The sequence below is a fragment of the Lithobates pipiens genome, unplaced genomic scaffold, assembly GCF_037356315.1.
Source record: "Lithobates pipiens isolate NorthernLeopardFrog02 unplaced genomic scaffold, aLitPip1_a1.2 Scaffold_13, whole genome shotgun sequence".
Lineage (NCBI taxonomy): Eukaryota > Metazoa > Chordata > Amphibia > Anura > Ranidae > Lithobates > Lithobates pipiens.
Window position 1 is genome coordinate 230,936,590 of NW_027507718.1, and position 18,833 is coordinate 230,955,422.

General features: G+C 44.1%; 1 protein-coding gene across 1 annotated transcript in view; it reads left to right on the forward strand.

The window, feature by feature from the left end:
• ANKLE1 (ankyrin repeat and LEM domain containing 1) overlaps positions 1 to 18,833 on the forward strand; it is a 74,503-nt gene that overhangs the window by 26,796 nt on the left and 28,874 nt on the right. The window contains exons 5-6 of the mRNA XM_077476322.1: positions 9,965 to 12,427; positions 16,833 to 17,007. Coding sequence (XP_077332448.1) covers positions 9,965 to 12,427; positions 16,833 to 17,007 — 2,638 coding nt within the window. The remainder of the gene's footprint in view (positions 1 to 9,964; positions 12,428 to 16,832; positions 17,008 to 18,833) is intronic.

Here is an 18,833-nt window from a genome sequence, read left to right on the forward strand (position 1 = left end):
GCCACAAGTTGCAGGAATATTAAAAAAATTTTTTTTTGTTTTGCACAAAGTTGTCAATGATATATTGCTCACACATGCTATGGGCATAAGTGAAATTACACCCCAAAATACATTCTGCTGCTTCTCCCGAGTACGGGGATACCACATGTGGGACTTTTTGGGAGCCTAGCCGCGTACGGGGCCCCAAAAACCAAGCACCGCCTTCAGGATTTAAATCTAAAACGCTACCAAAAAAACCTGTTAGCGATTGCAGGGATCAGGCCTGACTCTGCGAACACTACAGTTATGTGTTTTGTAAGTGACAGTGATCGATCGATACTGCACCTGGGTGGGCTGGGCGGAGGGGCAAAACGCAGGTGCTAGCAGGTATCTGGGCTGATCCCGCTAACAATGCGTTTTTTTTGGAACCCTAAACTGCTGGGGACGCTAGTGACACTAATGCAGCGATCATAGAAACGATTGCTTGGTGACACTGGCAAAAGGGGGTGAAAGGGTTAACTCTAGGGGCAATTGGGGGGTTAAACCTTTATTGGGGGGGGTAGGGGGCTACCCTGGACCTAACACTAACTGCCCTGACAGTTTTTACTGTCACAACTGACACTAAATGCAGTGATCAGTAAATAAATGATCACTGCAATCAGTGACACTGTGACTGGGGGGGGGGGTGATTTGTGTGCCTATGTGTACCTACATGTCAGTGTAGTGTTGGTGCACTTACTATTGTGTTCTCCTCGCAGTCCGGTCAAAAAGACCGCCCCGAGGAGAATGACATCACTTCCTCCCTGCCTGTGTTTACACTACACAGGTGGGGGAAGCTTCTCATTAGCCAAGAGCGAAACGGACTGCCGCAGAAACCAACGGCCATCCCCTCATCCCGGATCGCTCCTGAAGCGAAACAGACTGCCGTAGCCAGCGGGAGGGGGTCCGATCAGACCCCCACCCACTGGAAGGCAAACACGTACATGTACGTGCTTGTGCCTGTCGGTGCCATTCTGCCGATGTACATTGCCATGCGGCGGTCCTTAAGTGGTTAAAGATTATTTTTATTTTTAAACAAACATGTTTAACTTGCCTGCTCTGTGTAGTGGTTTTGCACAGAGCAGCCCCCCGCCCCCCCCCCCCCCCCCAGCAGTGCCCCCAAAGAAAGCGGCATGCCCTGGGGCACCGCTGCATGCTCGCTCCCAAGCCGTTGCTCTATGCGCCCATAAGACACACTGAGCTGCGGCTTGGCCCCACCCCCCTGCTCTTTCCTCATTGGCTCACTGGCTGTGATTGACCACAGTGGGAGCCAATGGGCTCCTGCTGCTGTCTCATCCAATGAGGAGGGAGAGTCCCCATACAGCCAAGGCCATCGTTAACGTTGCTGCATGGTAGGGGGCTCAGGTAAGGATTGAGGGGGCTGGGGGTCGCTGCAGTCTTAAGAACCACTTTAATAGAGGGAGAGCATGTAAAAAGGGTGAAATCCACATGCCCACTGAGTGCCTAGGTCTCTGCGGAGCTGCCTTGGGCACAGCCATCAAGGATGTTACTGGGAATAAGGGTGCTCCTCTACCCCAGAAGAAAAAAAAATAGACCTCAAGCTGGGAAGAATCACCCATCTCCCCTCTGCTGAAGCCAAAAAGAGAGCCCCTATCATTACGCCAAGTTTCAACTTCTAAGGCTAAACCCAAGCCAGGAGCCCAGGTTTACTGAAAACCCTGGGCCCCTCAATCACCCAGCACACCTCCAGTGATGGGCTATCACAGAGCCTGGAGACTTCAGGACTTGCTTGAATATACTCACTTTATCACCTGCTCTCAAGACACTGTCATGGTTTTCTCCTCTAAAGTTTGGCTATTACCATTCTTGCTGTCTGGAAATTATTTATTACATCTGCACTCTGGAAAATGCATCCAAATTACACACTGGCTCCCTTGAAACTCCATTGTCACTCTGATGTTTGCTGCTCTTTCAGCTTGTATTATGTCACTAAAGAAAGTGTGACATATTTTAAAGCGAGTTGGGAATCACAAAATCCTTAATGCACTAATGTCTGTCTCTTCAGATCATCGGGTAGCCTCACACTTTCTCCAGTAGCAACATCTATTGGCAAGTCTCAAATGTATAGTCATAATGTTCTGTTGTCTGTAATGGGAGGAGACCACCATGGCTTGCTATGCCACAGGAAACATAAATTGATTTTATTAACTACAGACACTACCTAATGAGCTAAAAGAGTATCTCAGTTTAAATGTCTTTTGATCATTTTGTGATGGGTGACAGTACTGACAAGCAAGTACCTTGAAAGGGTGACATTGGGTAGTGAGGCTTTTCTTTTTGCTTACTTTTTTATGGTCTTTTGATATATAAATGCATCTGTATGCAGCAGGTTAGAAGTTGATGTGTAGTCCATGGTGGCTATGCTACTGATTACACACAAGGTTTCCATGTTGGCTCTAAATTAGTCATTCACGCACAGAATGACCTTGGCCAGTCCTTCATAAATTTACGAATGACTGGGTGAGGTCATTCTATGCATGTACCTTCATTCACACCTTCAAATCATTCAAGGCCCATCAATAGTGTGTGTTAGCCCTTGTACACACGATCGGAATGTGTCCGATCGGAGCGTTTTGTCGGATATTCTGACTGTGTGTGGTCTGCATCAGACTGTTTCCATCGGAATATCCGTCGGACCAAATTTTCCAACTTGCCGGAAATATTTTCCGACAAAATGTCCGATCGAAGCAAAGTGCCACGCATGCTCAGATCAAATTCCTACATCAAAGCTATTGGCTACTAGCCTGAACGTAGTCCTGTCGTAACGAAATAACGCCATCACGTTCTGAACGTTCGGATTTTCCGACAACTTCGTCCGACCATGTGTATACAACAGTTTCGGACAAAATCCGACGGATTTGGTTGTTGGAATCTCCGATCGTGTGTACAAGGGCTTACACATTTATAACATTTACATGTCAGCCTTGAACAGCAGGGGTGGTAGCCAAAAAGGTAAATTTTATGTTGTAGACATTACACAGATGTTGCATGTGTATAGCATATGCATAACTGATTATGCAGGATGTTGTTTCCAGCAGGATCCTGGGTAAATACATACTGCCATGTGACTGAGGCCTTGCTTTGCCATTTTTACACACTGGAAATTGATGGTAAGAACAGTGGGCAACAAGGGGAGAGGATCAGGACATGCTGTATACACCCTGTGTATTTTGATTGCTTTTTTTTTTTTTTGAGTGCAACCCATGAATCTACAGATTGCAGTTGGTAAGCAGGTAAAGATGCACTATTTTACTTAAGTCCTGTTAATTTGAGCAACTTGCTTACTGGATACGTCACCCTCCTTCCTGACCAGGCAAATTTTCAGCTTTGACATTCTTTAGTTTCTATTATAAATTTTGCAAATTTTCTTCATAAATAATTTTTCTTCATAAATTTAGGCCAAGATTTATGTTGCTACATATCTTTGTTAAAAATAACCCAAATCGGTATATAACATTAAGATCCGTTTCACACTGAAGGTGCTTTATAGGCGTTTTAGCGTGAATAAAAGCACATGTGAACTGCCTCCCCAGTGTGAAGGCCTGAGTGCTTTCACACTGGGGCTGTACGCTTGCAGGACGGAAAAGTCCTGCAAGCAGCGTCTTTAGGGTGGTGCAGGAGTGGTGTATACACTGCTCCTGAACCGCCTCTGCCATTGAAATCAATGGGCAGCGCTGCCGAAGTGCCTGCAAAGCATTTTGGGCGATTTTTAACCCCTTGTTAACCCCCTCCTTTGAGATTAAAAGCGCCCCATTCCCGTCCACACAGCACCAGTAAGGCGCCGCTAAAACGAGCAGAGCTTTACCGCTAGTGCGGTATGGTCTTCAGTGTGAAAGGGTTCTTAGTCTGTGCAAAAGTTAGTCTACAAGCTATACTATGTGTATCATTTAAACTTGATCAATCCTAATGTACTGACTGCCTATCTCCTAGGCCCTGAAATGTCAGGACAGTACAAATACCCCCCATATGACCTCTTGTGAGTTTTTTTTTTTCTTTGGAAGATGAAGCTATATATAGATATTGTGGGGGCATCTACAGAGGTGTCGGCCCCTTTCAGGTCACACAAGCCGGCCCGCATGGCTAAGGTGTTTCTTTACTCAACTTATTTTGATAGGCTTAATTACAAGGCGTGGGGAAAACGGCAGCGGGCCTTTTCAGTCCCAAAATGCATGGGCTGCGTTACCCCTTTGAGGAGAGTTTCAGGAAGAAATGCACATCTCTTCGATTGTTGACCCCCCTAGTATCCAGGTTAAATAAGGTAACCACAATTCCGGTGGAAGGGACTCCTGCTTTCAAGGACCCTGCCGACAGGAGGGTCGAGGCGGTTGCCTAGGTCATGTTTACGGTGGTGGTGTCACAGACGCTTACTCAATGGGCAAAATTGCTGCACGTGAGTTGGAGAAGCAACAGGCTTCCCCGGTCTGCGTGGAGCTGGTGGACCAGTTGGTGCAGGGCCTTAAGTATGTCTGTGATGTGACCTTAGATACGGCTCCCTTGCTCTCTAGAGCCTCAGTATCAGCAGTAGGGCTACGTTGCCTGATTTGGCTGAAATGCTGGTCTGTGGACCAAGCATCTATGAAAGCACTGGCAGACTTGCCCTTCCAGGAAAAGAGGCTATTTGGAGCCTCGCTGGATGACATTATTAAGAATGTTACTGAGGGTAAGAGTACGTTGCTCCCACAGTTCAGAAAAGGTAAGGAGCCACGCCGCAGGCAAGAGCCCTCCTTTTCCGCTCAGAAGCTAATTTTTTGTCCGCCTGGGTCTGCAGGTAAGCGTTCCCAGTCTGACAAGGTGCCTGCTAAGAGACAAAAGCATCCCTGGTTTCGCAAGCCAAACAAGTCTGCAAGCAAATCTGTTACCGCATGAAAGTTTTTTTTTGCCTTCGGGAGTTTGCAGCCCGGTGGACCTCCCTACTTTCCGACCAGTGGGTCTGTGAATTGGTTTCATCGGGATAATGTGAGGGCTTACCTAGGTTGGAGTCCATGGCACAGAGATGTAGGCTCACCCTTGCAAATAGACACAGCCCACGGTAACAAAGTGCTATAAGCTACCTGGACTGTGAAACTATGCATGGGGGCTTGACAGGAATAGCCAAAGGATAGTCAAGGTAAAGCCGCAGTCAGGGATTCCAGAAGTCAGGATAACGATAAACAAAGCCAGGGTCTAGAAGCTGGGGGGCAGTCTTGGAACACTGGAACTCTGCAACAGAAGACAGGAGCACAAGAACACTTGGCAAACATGACAAAATGAACTGCCAATGCCCTCAGAGTGAGACAGGGTTTTATACCCAGCTAATTAGGTAACCTGCCTCAGCTAATCCAGGAGTGACAGGTACAAACAGAATTGCCCACAGTACTTTATACTAAACTAGGCATGGCTGGAAAGCAGGCTGAATAGAACTGAGGTGTGGCTCATGAGTTCAATACCACCCAGAGCCACTTGGGGAGCGACCACACCTGACCCTCTAAAAGGCACGGTAGGGACAGTGACAGATACAAGAAAGTTTCTTTCTTACCCACTTACAGATTTTTTTTTTTCCCTCCAACCTTCATCTTCTTCCGGCTCGTCGGGAAGCCCTGTTCGGGGCAGTACATGACCTGCTGTTGCGCGGGGTGATGGTACCTGTACCGACGCCGGAAAGGTTTCAGGGATTCTACTCCAATCTGTTTGTAGTCCCAAAGAAGGAAGAGGTCCGTCCGGTCCTGGACCTCAAGACCCTTAACAGCTTTGTGACGGTACAAAGGTTCAGGATGGAATCAGTTCGCTCAGTGGTCGCTGCACTCCATCAGGGGGATTTTCTGGCATCCCTGGACATCAAGGACGCATACTTGCATGTCCCCATATGTATCAAGCATCAGAGGTTTCTGCGATTTGGGGTCGAGCACTACCAATTTGTAGCTCTCCCTTTTGGCCTGGCATCGGCACTGAAGGTCTTCACCGAGGTGCTAGACCCAATTTTCCCTCGCTGCCTTTGCTAAGGCAGCGAGGGATCACTATCGTGGGTTACCTGGACGACCTCCTTCTGAAGGCAGCTTCTGCCTCAGAATTAAGGGAGGATGTGGCAATCGCTATGCAAACTCTTCGGGAGTTTGGTTGGGTACTGAACCTACAGAAGTCTGTGTTGGTGCCGACTCAACGCCTGGAGTACCTAAGCCTGCTTCTGGTCTCCTCAGAGGTGAGAGTCTTTCTCCCTTCGGACAAGCTGCAGACTCTTCAAGCTGCAGTGAAGTTGTTGGTGTCCCTCAGGCGGTCGTCGCTTTGTTTTTGCATGCGAGTCCTGGGTCTCATGGTAGCCACTTTCGAGGCGGTACTGTATGCTCAATTCTACACTCGAGTCCAAATGGGACAAATCTCCGTTGTCCCTGGATTGTCAAATTTGGGTGAGCCAGACAGTCGGGGATTCCCTTCTCTGGTGGCTGAGGTCGCCGGCCCTTCGGTTCGGGAAGTTCCTTCCTCTTCGTTGGACGGTGAGCACAACGGACGCTAGCCTGACCGGTTTGGGGCGTACAGTGCTCGGGACCCAGAAGGAATACCGCCTGCCGATCAACGTGCTGGAACTTCAGGCGATCAGGCGGTGCCTCTACACATGGTCACAGAGGCTGCAGGGGCATCAGGATCCAGTCGGACAACTCCACGGCAGTGGCGTATGTTAACTATCAAGGAGGAAAAAGGAGCTTGGCTGCAGCACTGGAGTTTGCTCACATCCTTCTGTCGCAAGGTCCAATACTTCATCCTGCTTTACCGTCACTGGCTTTAACGGCATGGCTGTTGAAAGCCAGGTGCTAAGGGACCGAGGTCTGTCGGATTCGGTAATATCTACTATGCTGAGAGCACAAAAGTAATCTTCTTGGAGCACATACTCGATTTCCAGGATCCTGCTGTTTTTGCAGCGAGGAGTGGATCAGAAACTTGCCTTAAGCACCATTAAGGGGCAGATATCAGCTTTGGCTGTCTTTATTCATCGACCCTTGGCGACTCATTCATTGGTGAGTACCACCGCTACCTCCGTAGGATTTGAATCTGGTACGCTCGGTGCTTCAGAAACCGCCGTTTGAAAACATTAGGGAGATCTTATTGACACTCTCTCAGAAAGTAGTCTTTCTAGTGGCTATTACATCTGCCAGGATGGTTTCTGAGTACTGAGGCAGCCTTGTCATGAAAGTCTGCCTACTTGGTCTTCCAGAAGGATAAAGCGGTGTTGTGTCCGCAGCCTTCGTTTCTGCCAAAAGTTGTTTCAGCCTTTCATCTAAATGAGGACATTGTGCTTCCTTCCTTATGTCCTCGGCGTCACACCCCAAAGAGGTGACTTTGCATTCCTTGGACATGGTCCGGGCTCTGCGGGCGTATCTGTCTGCTATGGCTCCTTTTCGGAGGTCAGTCGCTGTTTGTATCGGTGGCTGGTCCAAAGAAGGGACTGGCGGTCTCGTCGGCCACCATTTCTGGGTGGATCAAAAAGATTGTGGTTCAGGCTTATGCCATAAGGGGGCGGGCACCTCCCTTTCCTGTCACGGCACATTCTACTAGGGCAATTGGTGCCTCTTGGGCTTTCCGACATCAAGCGTCTGTTTCCCAGGTGTGTAAGGTGGTGACCTGGTCATCTGTACACACTTTCACAAAATTTTACAAGGTTGATGTGAGCGCATCTTCGGATGCTTTCTTCGGCCTCAAGGTTTTGCAGGTGGCCGTTTAAGGTTGCAACTCTGGTTGTTATGGGTGGAGTAAATTTTCTTGCCTTTCCCACCCCTCGTTTCTTTGACACTGCTTGGGGACATCTCTAAGGTCAAGAAGAAGATGCTGTGTCCGTCAATGAACAAAAGAGAAAATAGGATTTTTGTACGCACCGTAAAATCCTTTTCTCTGAAGTTCATTGATGGACACAGCACCCACCCCTCCTGTTTGTACTGCTTTTGATAAACTGAGCTGCTGGATGCAGTGTGAGGGGGTTATAGCCAGTAGGACCTCCCCCTGGGTGGTACTGTGCAAGTGTTGCTGTTTTTAACACTTTCTGCCTAGTCCTCTCCTACAGGGACGATATAACCTAAGGTCAAGGTGAAGATGCTGTCTCTGTCAATGAACTTAAGAGAAAAGGATTTAACAGTCAGTACAAAAATCCTATTTTCTCATTAGTCAACACTTTTCACCCATCTATCAAACAAAAAATGGATTATTCGAACACACGTTAACTTCCTAGACACTACAGTATACATCAGGGATGATAAGCTTCACACGTCGATATACAGAAAACCGACTGACCAATGTAGCTATCGCCATAATTCCAGTTTTAACCCCCAACACACTAAACGAGCCATCATACACAGCCAGGAGATCAGATACCACCGAATATGTTCATACTCAGAAGACAGAGATAAAAATCTCAGAACACTGGCAAACTCCTTCCATAAGAAAGGTTACGAAGACAAAATTATCAACAGCATAAACACAGCCTTGAAAACCCAAAGAGAAAATCTCCTGCAATACACTAAGGGAAAAAACGAACAACCAAGTACCTCTAGTCACCACATACAACCGAACACGAGAAGGAATCAAAAAGATAATCAAAGATTTACAACCCATTATAACGGAGGATAAAATTCTGAAAATAAATATTCCTACAACCCCCATTATTGGCTTTCAGACAACCACGCAATCTCAGACATAAACTAATCAGCAGGAAACTTCACTCTGATTATAAAGTCACAAATAATGGAAGCAAACCCTGCAATAAAAAACGCTGCAAACTATGCAACCAGATCAATCTATCCAAAAGTGTCACACACGCAAATGGGACCTTTTTAATATCACGGGATCCTACAGCTGTACCTCCAGTAATGTGGTGTACCTCATCCAATGCAACAGGTGTAGCAAAGGATCTTATGTTGGTGAAACAGGACAGAAGTTACAAGTGAGGATGAATTTGCACAGACATACCATCAAGGAACATAAGAGAGACAGTTTCTGCACACCTGTGGGACATTATTTTTTACAACCGGACCACACTGTAGAACACTGCAATGTTTTAGTTCTTAAAGGGAATTTTTTAGAACTATCCAGGAAAGGAAAATGTTTGAGCTAAGTGATACTACTTTTTGACACTGGCAAAACAATGGCCTAAATTTAGATCCCCTCTGTGACTGTGATTTCCCCCCCCCCCCCCCCCAAAAAAATCTATAGCTTTCCCTCTGCCTTATCTCACTTGCTGATAGCTTTATTACCATTGCCATACTATTCATTTGTGTGTGTGTGTGTGTGTGTGTGTGTGTGTGTGTGTATGTGTTTTTTTTTTTTCTTTTTCCTTTCCCTCAGATTTTTTTTTTTTTTTTTACCTTCTGCTAAAACTTTTGTGAATCTGTGCTGCTTGAAGACGGGGACACACACCTGAAAGCTTGTCCATGAAAAATTATATGTTAGTGCAAATAAAGTATCACGGACAGTACTAATTTTCTCTGTCATATTTGCACTAATACGGCTACAATTACCTTTTTTACTTTTAAGGTAAAAAAACATTTTGGCTTTAGAACCACTTTAAAGTGGTTGTAAACCCTTACAAACCACTTTGACCTACAGGTAAGCCTAGGTTAAGGCTTACCTGTAGGTCCAAGAAATATCTCGTAAACCTATACGGTTTAGGAGATATTTACCCGAAGACAGCCACCGCTGTCTACGGTGCATGCGCCGTAGACATCGGCGCACTGGGCAGGCCGCAGATCGCCCGTCCCCCCCCCCCCCCCCCCCATGGGTTTACAACCACTTTAACGAAATATCATTAGTATAACTTGCACTGTATGCAAAGGAAACCAATGTAACATGTTGTTTTTAAATTACCAATGGTTAATAATAGTTTGAGTCTTTTTTTTGTATTTGTCGGACACATTTTTGTTGATATGTAAGCTACATAACTATCTTTTTTTTTTTTTTTTTTCCCCAGATTATTACAAGAATAATTCTTGTGACTCTGATGAAATCTCAGAGATGAGTAATATTACCCGCCTCCTTGAATCAGTCTATGAAGTGGCACCGTGTAGCAGCACCAAAATCTCTCCTTTCATATATGCCCCCAAAACTGGAAGTACAGAAAGGGGTGCAGATTATGCTCTATTATCAACTCAATTAGAATTAGATTTAAAGGGTAGATCAGAAAAACATAAACATAATTTTGCTGGTATGGAAAATTCTGATTTGCAGCTGAGAGACAAAATAACCAGTAGTACCATTGAGTTAAAGGCAAATAATTCTGAATCCAAATGTGCTAAAGACTGCTCTAATCACTTAAATCCAGATATCACTGTTAAAAATGATTATGCAAAAGTTGTGGATTCCAAGAAGGGAAATTCTGGGGAAAGTAATAACTCTGGAAACCAAGCAGAAGAAATACTAATTCAAAGTTTAAACTCCAGCTCTCAGGAAAATTTGAGAGCTAATAGAATTGGAAAGACATATGCCAATTTACTGTTGAACCGTTCAAGAAAGTTCACAGAATCGCAGTTTATATTGGAAGGATGGGAAGGATTAGATGTGACTTCTCCAGATCATGTTTACACTTACAGCAGGGGCCATAGTGAAAGTGACATGGAAGAGACTTTGGTGATACCAGGAAGTGATGAAATGACTGAAGACGAAGGGTTAGTAGACCAGGACATTAGTTCAAGCAGCAAATATACCAGCTGTTTTAGTGATGGTTTCTCAACTATTATGAAGCATTCGGCCAGTAATGAAAAAGGTTTGCATTCTGATGTCAATTGCAAGTCATTGCTGGATTCAAACCGCAATCAATTGAATGTAGAGGATTTAGTGGCAGTGCAAGAAAGGGCAGAAGACACAGATAATGAAGACTTAACAAGCACTTGTGCCCAAACGTTTAATTGCAGATCTCTTGATTTACCAAGTCAAAATGAGGTGTCGGGTGGCCATGAAAGCGGAACGGCCAGAACTAAAGAGTTACTGTGCACTTCACAATCTCCCACTTTACCTGTAGGTGACACTAATGAAAGTTGCAGCCAGGATTTAAGAACTAGGTTAAAGAATTTATTACTTTCCACTAAGGGCTGTGGATTAGACTTGGAACAACAGGATAACCAGTCTTCACCTAGTTGTTTAAGGCACACAGGTGAATCCTTTTGTTCCAACACTGGTCCTTTAATTAGTGAAACAAATCCACCTATTGGCCAGAACATGAAAGAGAAAAGTTCAACATGCTTGAATATATCTGTAGACACACTGTTAGTAGAATCAGCTGATTCTGAAATATGCGATTTAAAGAAAATTTTGTTAGCAACTAAGGTTATTCGTCCAATATCCCCCATCTCGAGTGAGGAACAAAGTCCACGCTTCTTTACTGACCGTACAAGAAGCAGACTTCTGTCTTCCAAATCTCGCCACTTAAATTCCTCTCTTTTTGATGGGTCTTTGGAAATGCCTCAAAGAAGCAGGAGACTAAGGAGCCCAGACAGAATGACGGGGTCCCCGGTGCCATCATTTGAAGTTAAAAAGAGCATCAGCCACACCAACTCATGTCAGAATGAACCCACTTTAGAGACTTGTGTAGCACAGAATAATGGCTACTTAATTCAGACGCCTAAACATTCCGGGGGCAGTGCTTCTGAATCTGAAACAACTGTCAGCATCAGCAATTTTCTCACAGATGACTTGTCCTCTTCAGAAACGGAAGTAAAGTCTATTCTGCAAGTAAAAAACCCCTCTACTGACCCTTATATTGAAAGCAGGGTATCTGAAAGTATGTGGCTTACAGAAGATGCAAGCACTGAAAGCAGTGGGGAAGCTTACAATAAATTGACAGAGTTGGGCTCTGACAAGCTAGGTGGAGATTTTTCTGCAGCGTCACAGACTGGGTCATGCTTTCACAGTACATTAATTGAAGAGACCGCTGGAAATTGTAAAGGTCCACGTTACAGCTTCAGTAGGCTTTCTTGTGTACCAAAAGCTGATGAAACGGGGATAAAGCTGACTACTATACCTGACTCTATTATAGAGCAAGCACAGTTATCGCCAGGTGGTCGTCCAGTGAATGTAGCTCATTTTGAACCAGTAGAGTATCTGTATATGGACAGTGAAAAAGGGCATGCTCTTGTTGAAAGACACTTACCATGCACTGATCAGTCTGTTGGCAGAATCTCAGACTCTTCAGATGATACCATTATATATGACTGGAGAAATCATAGCAGCTGTAAGCAAAAAAATAACAAGGACTCACCAGCATCTACTACTCCCAGTCGTGTGGCAGTGAAACTCTACAGATTGTCCAATGATGAAATAGCCAGACGTCTGAGACGTCTGGGAGAGGATCCTGGAGAAGTTAACAGCAAGACGAGGAAGGTTTGCATCTTGCTACTAGACAAACGTTTAAAGGAACAAGCAACAAGTGGCCCAGTAGGTGAGAGTATGTTTGTTTGTTTTTATTGATTTATGCAAGCTGAATATGTCCGCAAGACTGCATTTAAGCATGCAGTAGTTCCAAAATTGGCCAAAATAACATTTTGGCAAAAAAAAAAAATGCTCTGTGGTTTATAGCCTTGTCGAAAGTGTGAAGCATCAAAGCAGAGAACAGCCCTAACTGTTGCTTTTGTGTAAACGAAAGAAAACAAAAAATATGTTGCAGCTTTATGGCCCCTTTCACACGGGCACCATCAGTTTAGCCACGTTAAAAATGTATCAGTTCTTATCCATTGCTTCATCTGTCTTCTGTTCCGTTAATCTCCATTTTCATCCATCTTCCGTTCCATTAATATCCGTTTTCATCCATTTAATGTAGACATTTACATCCGTGTTTTTTACAGCAGTTTCTGTGCCTTTAAGGAAATTACCCAGAAAGCATTGCTCCTCCCATCCTACATTGCCATGCGTGAACAATTTGCCGACTACTTTCCATCTCCATCAGGAGAAGTTCCATGGCAGTACCAATATATATAAATAATGCATTGCACATTTAAATTAATTCATTTGGTAATTTCATTGTGTTTTGATAGCATAAAAAGACACAAAAGCACATATGTTCAAAACCGATTTAGTTTTATTATTCTGCACAACCCGTTTAAAATAAAGGTTTTTTCACTTTGTTTTTTTATTTGTCAAAGTATGAACTTTGAATTGTTTCTTCAAAATGGATCTTAACTGATCGGATGTTGACGGACATTGTCAGTTATTATCACTTTTGACGGATCTGGACGTAGCTTTATACGTTAAAAAAACAAAAAACGGAAGTGGAGGTCAACGGATGGTAATGGATGGTCATCCCTTTGCCCATAGGAATGCATTGTTGTCCGTTGACGGATGGAAGAAAAACGGATAGACGGTCCGTCCGTCTGAAAGGGGCCTACCAGTCAGATGCGGTGGCTGCATTTGTATTTATTCATTTTCTTTCATTTTCTGCTAGTACTAAAACAAATGTCCCAAAGCAAAAATTTAGCCACAGTACAGGCGGTTCCCTAGTTACAAACATCCAACTTACAAACGGAGGGAGACAACAGTGAGAGGAAATCTACCCCTAGGAAGGGAAATTCACTCCTGTAAGAGTTATTATGGCAAAAAGGTACCTCCACTGATGCTTTATCACCAAGGCTTGTTTCCACAACAACCCAGAATTTTCAAAATCCAATTATCATTGGACAGAAAGTGAGGTGAAATCTTCTAAACAGGGGCATAGACCGCAAAACAAACATTACAGGGGTGTTAACCATTCCCTATGCTATCCAAAAAATGTAAAAATGTGTTTGTTTTTTTCGTTGAAGCTAAACTTAAAAAATATACCTGTTCTGACTTGCAAACATTCAACTTAAGAACAAACCTACAGACCCTAACTTGTTTGTAACCTGGGGACCACCTGTACATTAGGAAGGCTGTTACTGACAGTATTGCTAGGTGAACATTTAAGCTTGAAAATAAGAAAAGGAAAGCAATCACTACCAAGAACTGGTAAGCAGCAAAATTATATTTTGGCATGTGTGGGAGGGAGTGTGTTGAAGGGGTTAGAAACTAAATAAAGGGTACAAAAGCAGTGAAGACTTTGCAATTGCAATGGCAGCATGAACCTAAAGCCTAACTCCCACGTTTTTTATTTTTATTTTTTTCTCACTTCTGAAATAGTTTTTTGGGCCAAGGGGTCCAAGCAAACTATTTATTTCCTTTACTAAGTGAGTGCTGTAGACAGAGAAAAATTGAGTTCTGCTGAGTACTTTTCAGAGGAAGCCCTGTATTTTTTTTTTGTCAATGATTACAAGCCTTTCTCTTAGTGACTAAAGTGGAGATTGTGACATCATTTGCCAGATTCTCCACCTCTGCCAATCTGAGGCAGCAGGCAGGGAGTCTCCCGAAATGCTGCCCGAACATAGATGCTGTGCATATCTGACACTACAGTATAGTCTACAGTATATATCTGTGTCCCATTGGGGGATTAAAGTTGCAGAAACCTGGCACACTCCATGCAATGTACAGACCTATAAGAGAGATGGGCGCCAAGGTGATTGAATAAATAGCGCTGTTACAATTCAGTCAAATAGCAGATGTCAAAAGCACATTCAATATTGCTCAATAAGCACCTTTGATTAGACAAACCGATGCGATGGTTCAGAGCCATAAAAGAACTGTTGCCTTGATGATAGTGGTTCTCCCATAGCGGTAAAACATTGTGGCTAACAATCTCTTATTAAGCAATATTTGTGTGATGGTCATATGTGCTAATCCATTTAGAAGATTTTTTTTCATTTCCTGTACTGGAAACACAACAGGAAATGAGGGGAAATCTTTGAAAACTGACAGGAAATCCATCCTTGGCTGTCACAATAGGTTTACCAACTGAAAGAGTTTTAATCTATTCCTGAGGACAACTGTAAGGCAGATCCACTTCCACGGAGTCCGCCTCTGTCTGCCAGCTCAGCGGGAGATCTCTCCGTTGATCTCCGATGAGACGGTGGTGACAGGTCCCTCTCTGCCCACTGAGTGGGGAGGGGCTTTTCGAGCACCGCTGGTTTCTATGGAGAGATGTGATGAAAACGGACAGCATGTCCATTTTCATCAGATCTCACCCGATCCAATCCGCCAGCGACGGATCCAAGCGTAGGGCTATCCGTCTGCTTTTAGCGTATCGGACCGAGTCGGCACAGTGGTGTAGTGGGTAGCACTCTCGCCTAGCAGTAAAAAGGGTTGCTGGTTCGAATCCCAACCATGACACTACCTGCCTGGAATTTGCATGCTCTCCCTGTGCCTGCGTGGGTTTCCTCCGGGTACCCCGGTTTCCTCCCACACTCCAAAGACATGCTGGTAGGTTAATTGGCTTCTGTCCAAAATTGGCCCTAGTATATGAATGTGAGTTGGGGACCTTGGATAGCGGGCTTCTTGAGGATAGGGACCAATGTGAGTGTGCGATGTATGTGTGGAGCACTGTGTAAATTGATGGTGCTATATGGGTACCTTTTTAAATATGTAATAGGTGTATCTTAATGAGACACAATGTACAGGGATAAGGACAATTGTGGACACGCACCCACACTCTCTCATCCGTCACTCCATAGACTAGCATGGAGCGCCCGTTCAGGTCCGCTGTCAAAACTGACAGGCGGACCTGAATGGTCCGACAGTGTGAAAGGGGCCTAACATTTGAGAATGCCAAGTACTTTTTTGGGCCAAGTTAACACGACAAAAGGAGAGCATGAATCTCCTCAGCGAGGTTAGACAACAATAAAAAAAAAACTAGCACTTCCACACTCTGTCCACAACCTAAATAAATGTTTTTGCTCTAGGCATACTTTAACCTCCCTTAGATTGGGGGGTATGGTAGCTAATCACGATCACCAGTAAGATCTCTCTCTCTCTCTCTCTCTCTCTCTCTCTCTCTCTCTCTCTCTCTCTCTCTCTTTATCTTTATTGATTGAAGCACATTTGCACAACATATGTGGACGTTATTTTCACAGACTAATTTGCTGTGATGTTTATATTATTGTGAGCGCTGTAATCCTATATAACGTTTTCATCTTGTCTACTGTATGGCACTTTGTGTACATTTTTATTCCACACTAGTGCTATAGATTGAGTACACCCTATAGAACAGGGGTATTGAAATAAAATTCATGTATGTCCGATTCGTAACATTTTCTTCCAGGAGAGGTCCGAATCGCATTTTTGTGCGATGATTCTTTACATCACAGCCCAGGTGTGCAGGCACAACAGCCCATTCATTAAATGCTGCCGCATGGAAACTGCATGATGTGATGGTACTATGCTATTTCCCGGGAAACTGCGCCTTGTATTTCAGTCCGTTTAAGACTCAATGGTACCACTGCATGTTTTCTGTGCAGCACCTCATTTTGTGTCACACGTAGATATAAGTTGGCGCTTGAGAAAAGCTCAGTGTTGGCACGCCAGCCTGTTTGACGTCACAGGGGATGGTCAAGGGAAATGTAAAAAAATTAGTAATACAAGTCCATATAGTCCCCCCTTCACTCTCCTACCTTTTTCACAGAGCGGAGAGCAGGAGATGGAACAATCCTGAACTGAAGGCTCAAGCACTGGATAGGGCACGGAGCTGACGTAACTTTTCATATTCGCAAGCAATTGCTAGGACAACCTCCTCCTAGAATCACCGCTTGGTTAACGTGAGAAGTTCAGAATTGTCCCGTCTCCCGCTGTCCGCTCTGCTAATGACCACGGTGGCAAAGTGGCAGCTAAATGGCAAGCTCAGGCTGGACGCGGGCCACCATTTAGTGATACCCGCTATAGAAGAATATGTTTTGCTGTTTTTGCTCTTCATTTCAGAGATTTACAACCACTTTAATATTCTGTATTAGGTCTGTCTTTTGAATATAGTCCAGAGCTCTCTTTAGCCCTGCGCACATATGATATCCCAAACTGTAACAATGATGAGGCTGTACTTTCTCGAGAGTTTGACCAACCGGACAAGACAAGAAAGTGGAGAGAAGGTGTTCTTAAATCTAGCTTTAACTACTTGCTGCTGGATCCCAGGTAAAGATTTTTTTTTTGTTTACTGTTTCAAGTTGCATTTTGATAAATTTTATGCACATTTGTGACTAAAGAAAGGTTGTTATGCAATGACACTCAGGGGGCAGCACGGAACAGATTTTGAAGAACCAAGTTTATATATATATATATATATATATATATATATATATATATATATATATATATATATATATATATATATATATATATATATATATATATATATATATATATATTTATTTATTTTTTCCCCCATATGTGCTGTCCTGTGACATGTTTAGCTCCATTAACTGCCTAATTTATCACTGAGGTTTTATTTTTGGCAGTAGCATTGGTTGGAATGATGCCTCTGTTAAAGATACAGCGAGGGGAAAAAAGTTATTTGATCTCCTGCTGATTTTGCACGTTTGCCCACTGACAAAGAAATAAGTCATTTTAATGGTTGGTTTATTTTAACAGTGAGAGACAGAACAACAACAAAAATATCTAGAAGAACACATTTCAAACAAGTTTTATAAATTGATTTACATTTTAATGAGTCAAATACGTATTTGATCCCCTATCAATCGGCAAGATTTCTGGCTCCCAGGTGTCTTCTGTACAGGTAACAAGCTGAGATTAGAAGCACTTCTTTTAAGACACCTGTCCACAGAAGCAATCAATCAGATTCCAATCTCTCCGCTCTCCACCATGGTCAAGACCAAAGAGCTGTCCAAGGATGTCAGGGACAAGATTGTAGACCTACACAAGGCTGGAATGGGCTAACTCAATCTCCCTCTGTCTGGGGCTCCGTGCAATATCTCACCTCGTGGAGTTTCCATGATCATGAGGATGGTGAGGAATCGGCCCAGAACTACACAGGAGTATCTTGTCTGTGATCTCAAGGCAGCTGGGACCATAATCACCAAGAAAACAATTGGTAACACACTACACCGCGAAGGACTGAAATCCTGCAGCGCCCGCAAGGTCCCCCTACTCAAGAAAGCACATGTACAGGCCAGTCTGAAGTTTGCAAATGAACATCTAAATGATTCAGAGGAAAACTGTGTGAAAGTGTTGTGGTCAGATGAGACCAAAATAGAGCTCTTTGGCATCAACTCCGCTCGCCGTGTTTGGAGGAGGAGGAATGCTGCCTATGACCCCACGAACACCATTCCCACTGTCAAACATGGAGGGGGAAACATTATGCTTTGGGGGTGTTTTCCTGCTAAGGGGACAGGACAACTTACTGCATCAAAGGGATGATGGGCAAGGCCATGTTCCAGCAAATCTTGGATGAGAACCTCCTTCCCTTGAAAATGGGTCGTGGATGGGTATTTCAGCATGACAATGACCCAAAATACACGGACAAGGCAACAAAGGAGTGGCTCAAGAAGAAGCACATTAAGATCCTTGAGTGGCCTAGCCAGTCTCCAGACCTTAACCCCATAGAAAATATGTGGAGGGAGCTGAAGGTTCGGGCTACCAAACTTCAGCCTCAAAACCTTAATGACTTGGAGGGGATCTGCAAAGAGAAGTGGGACAAAATTCCTCCTGAGTTGTATGCAAACCTGGTGGTCAACATCCGACCTCTGCGATTGCCAACAAGGGTGTTGCCACCAAGTACTAAGTCATGTTTTGCGAGGGGGTACAAATACTTATTTCGCTCATTAAAATGCAATCAATTTATAACTTTTTTGAAATGTTTTTTCTGGATTCTTTTGTTATTCTGTCTCACTGTTAAGATAAACCTACCGTTTAGTATTATAGACTTATCATTTCTATGTCAGTGGGCAATTGTACGAAATCGGCAGGGAATCAATTACTTTTTTTCCCTTACTGTATGTCTG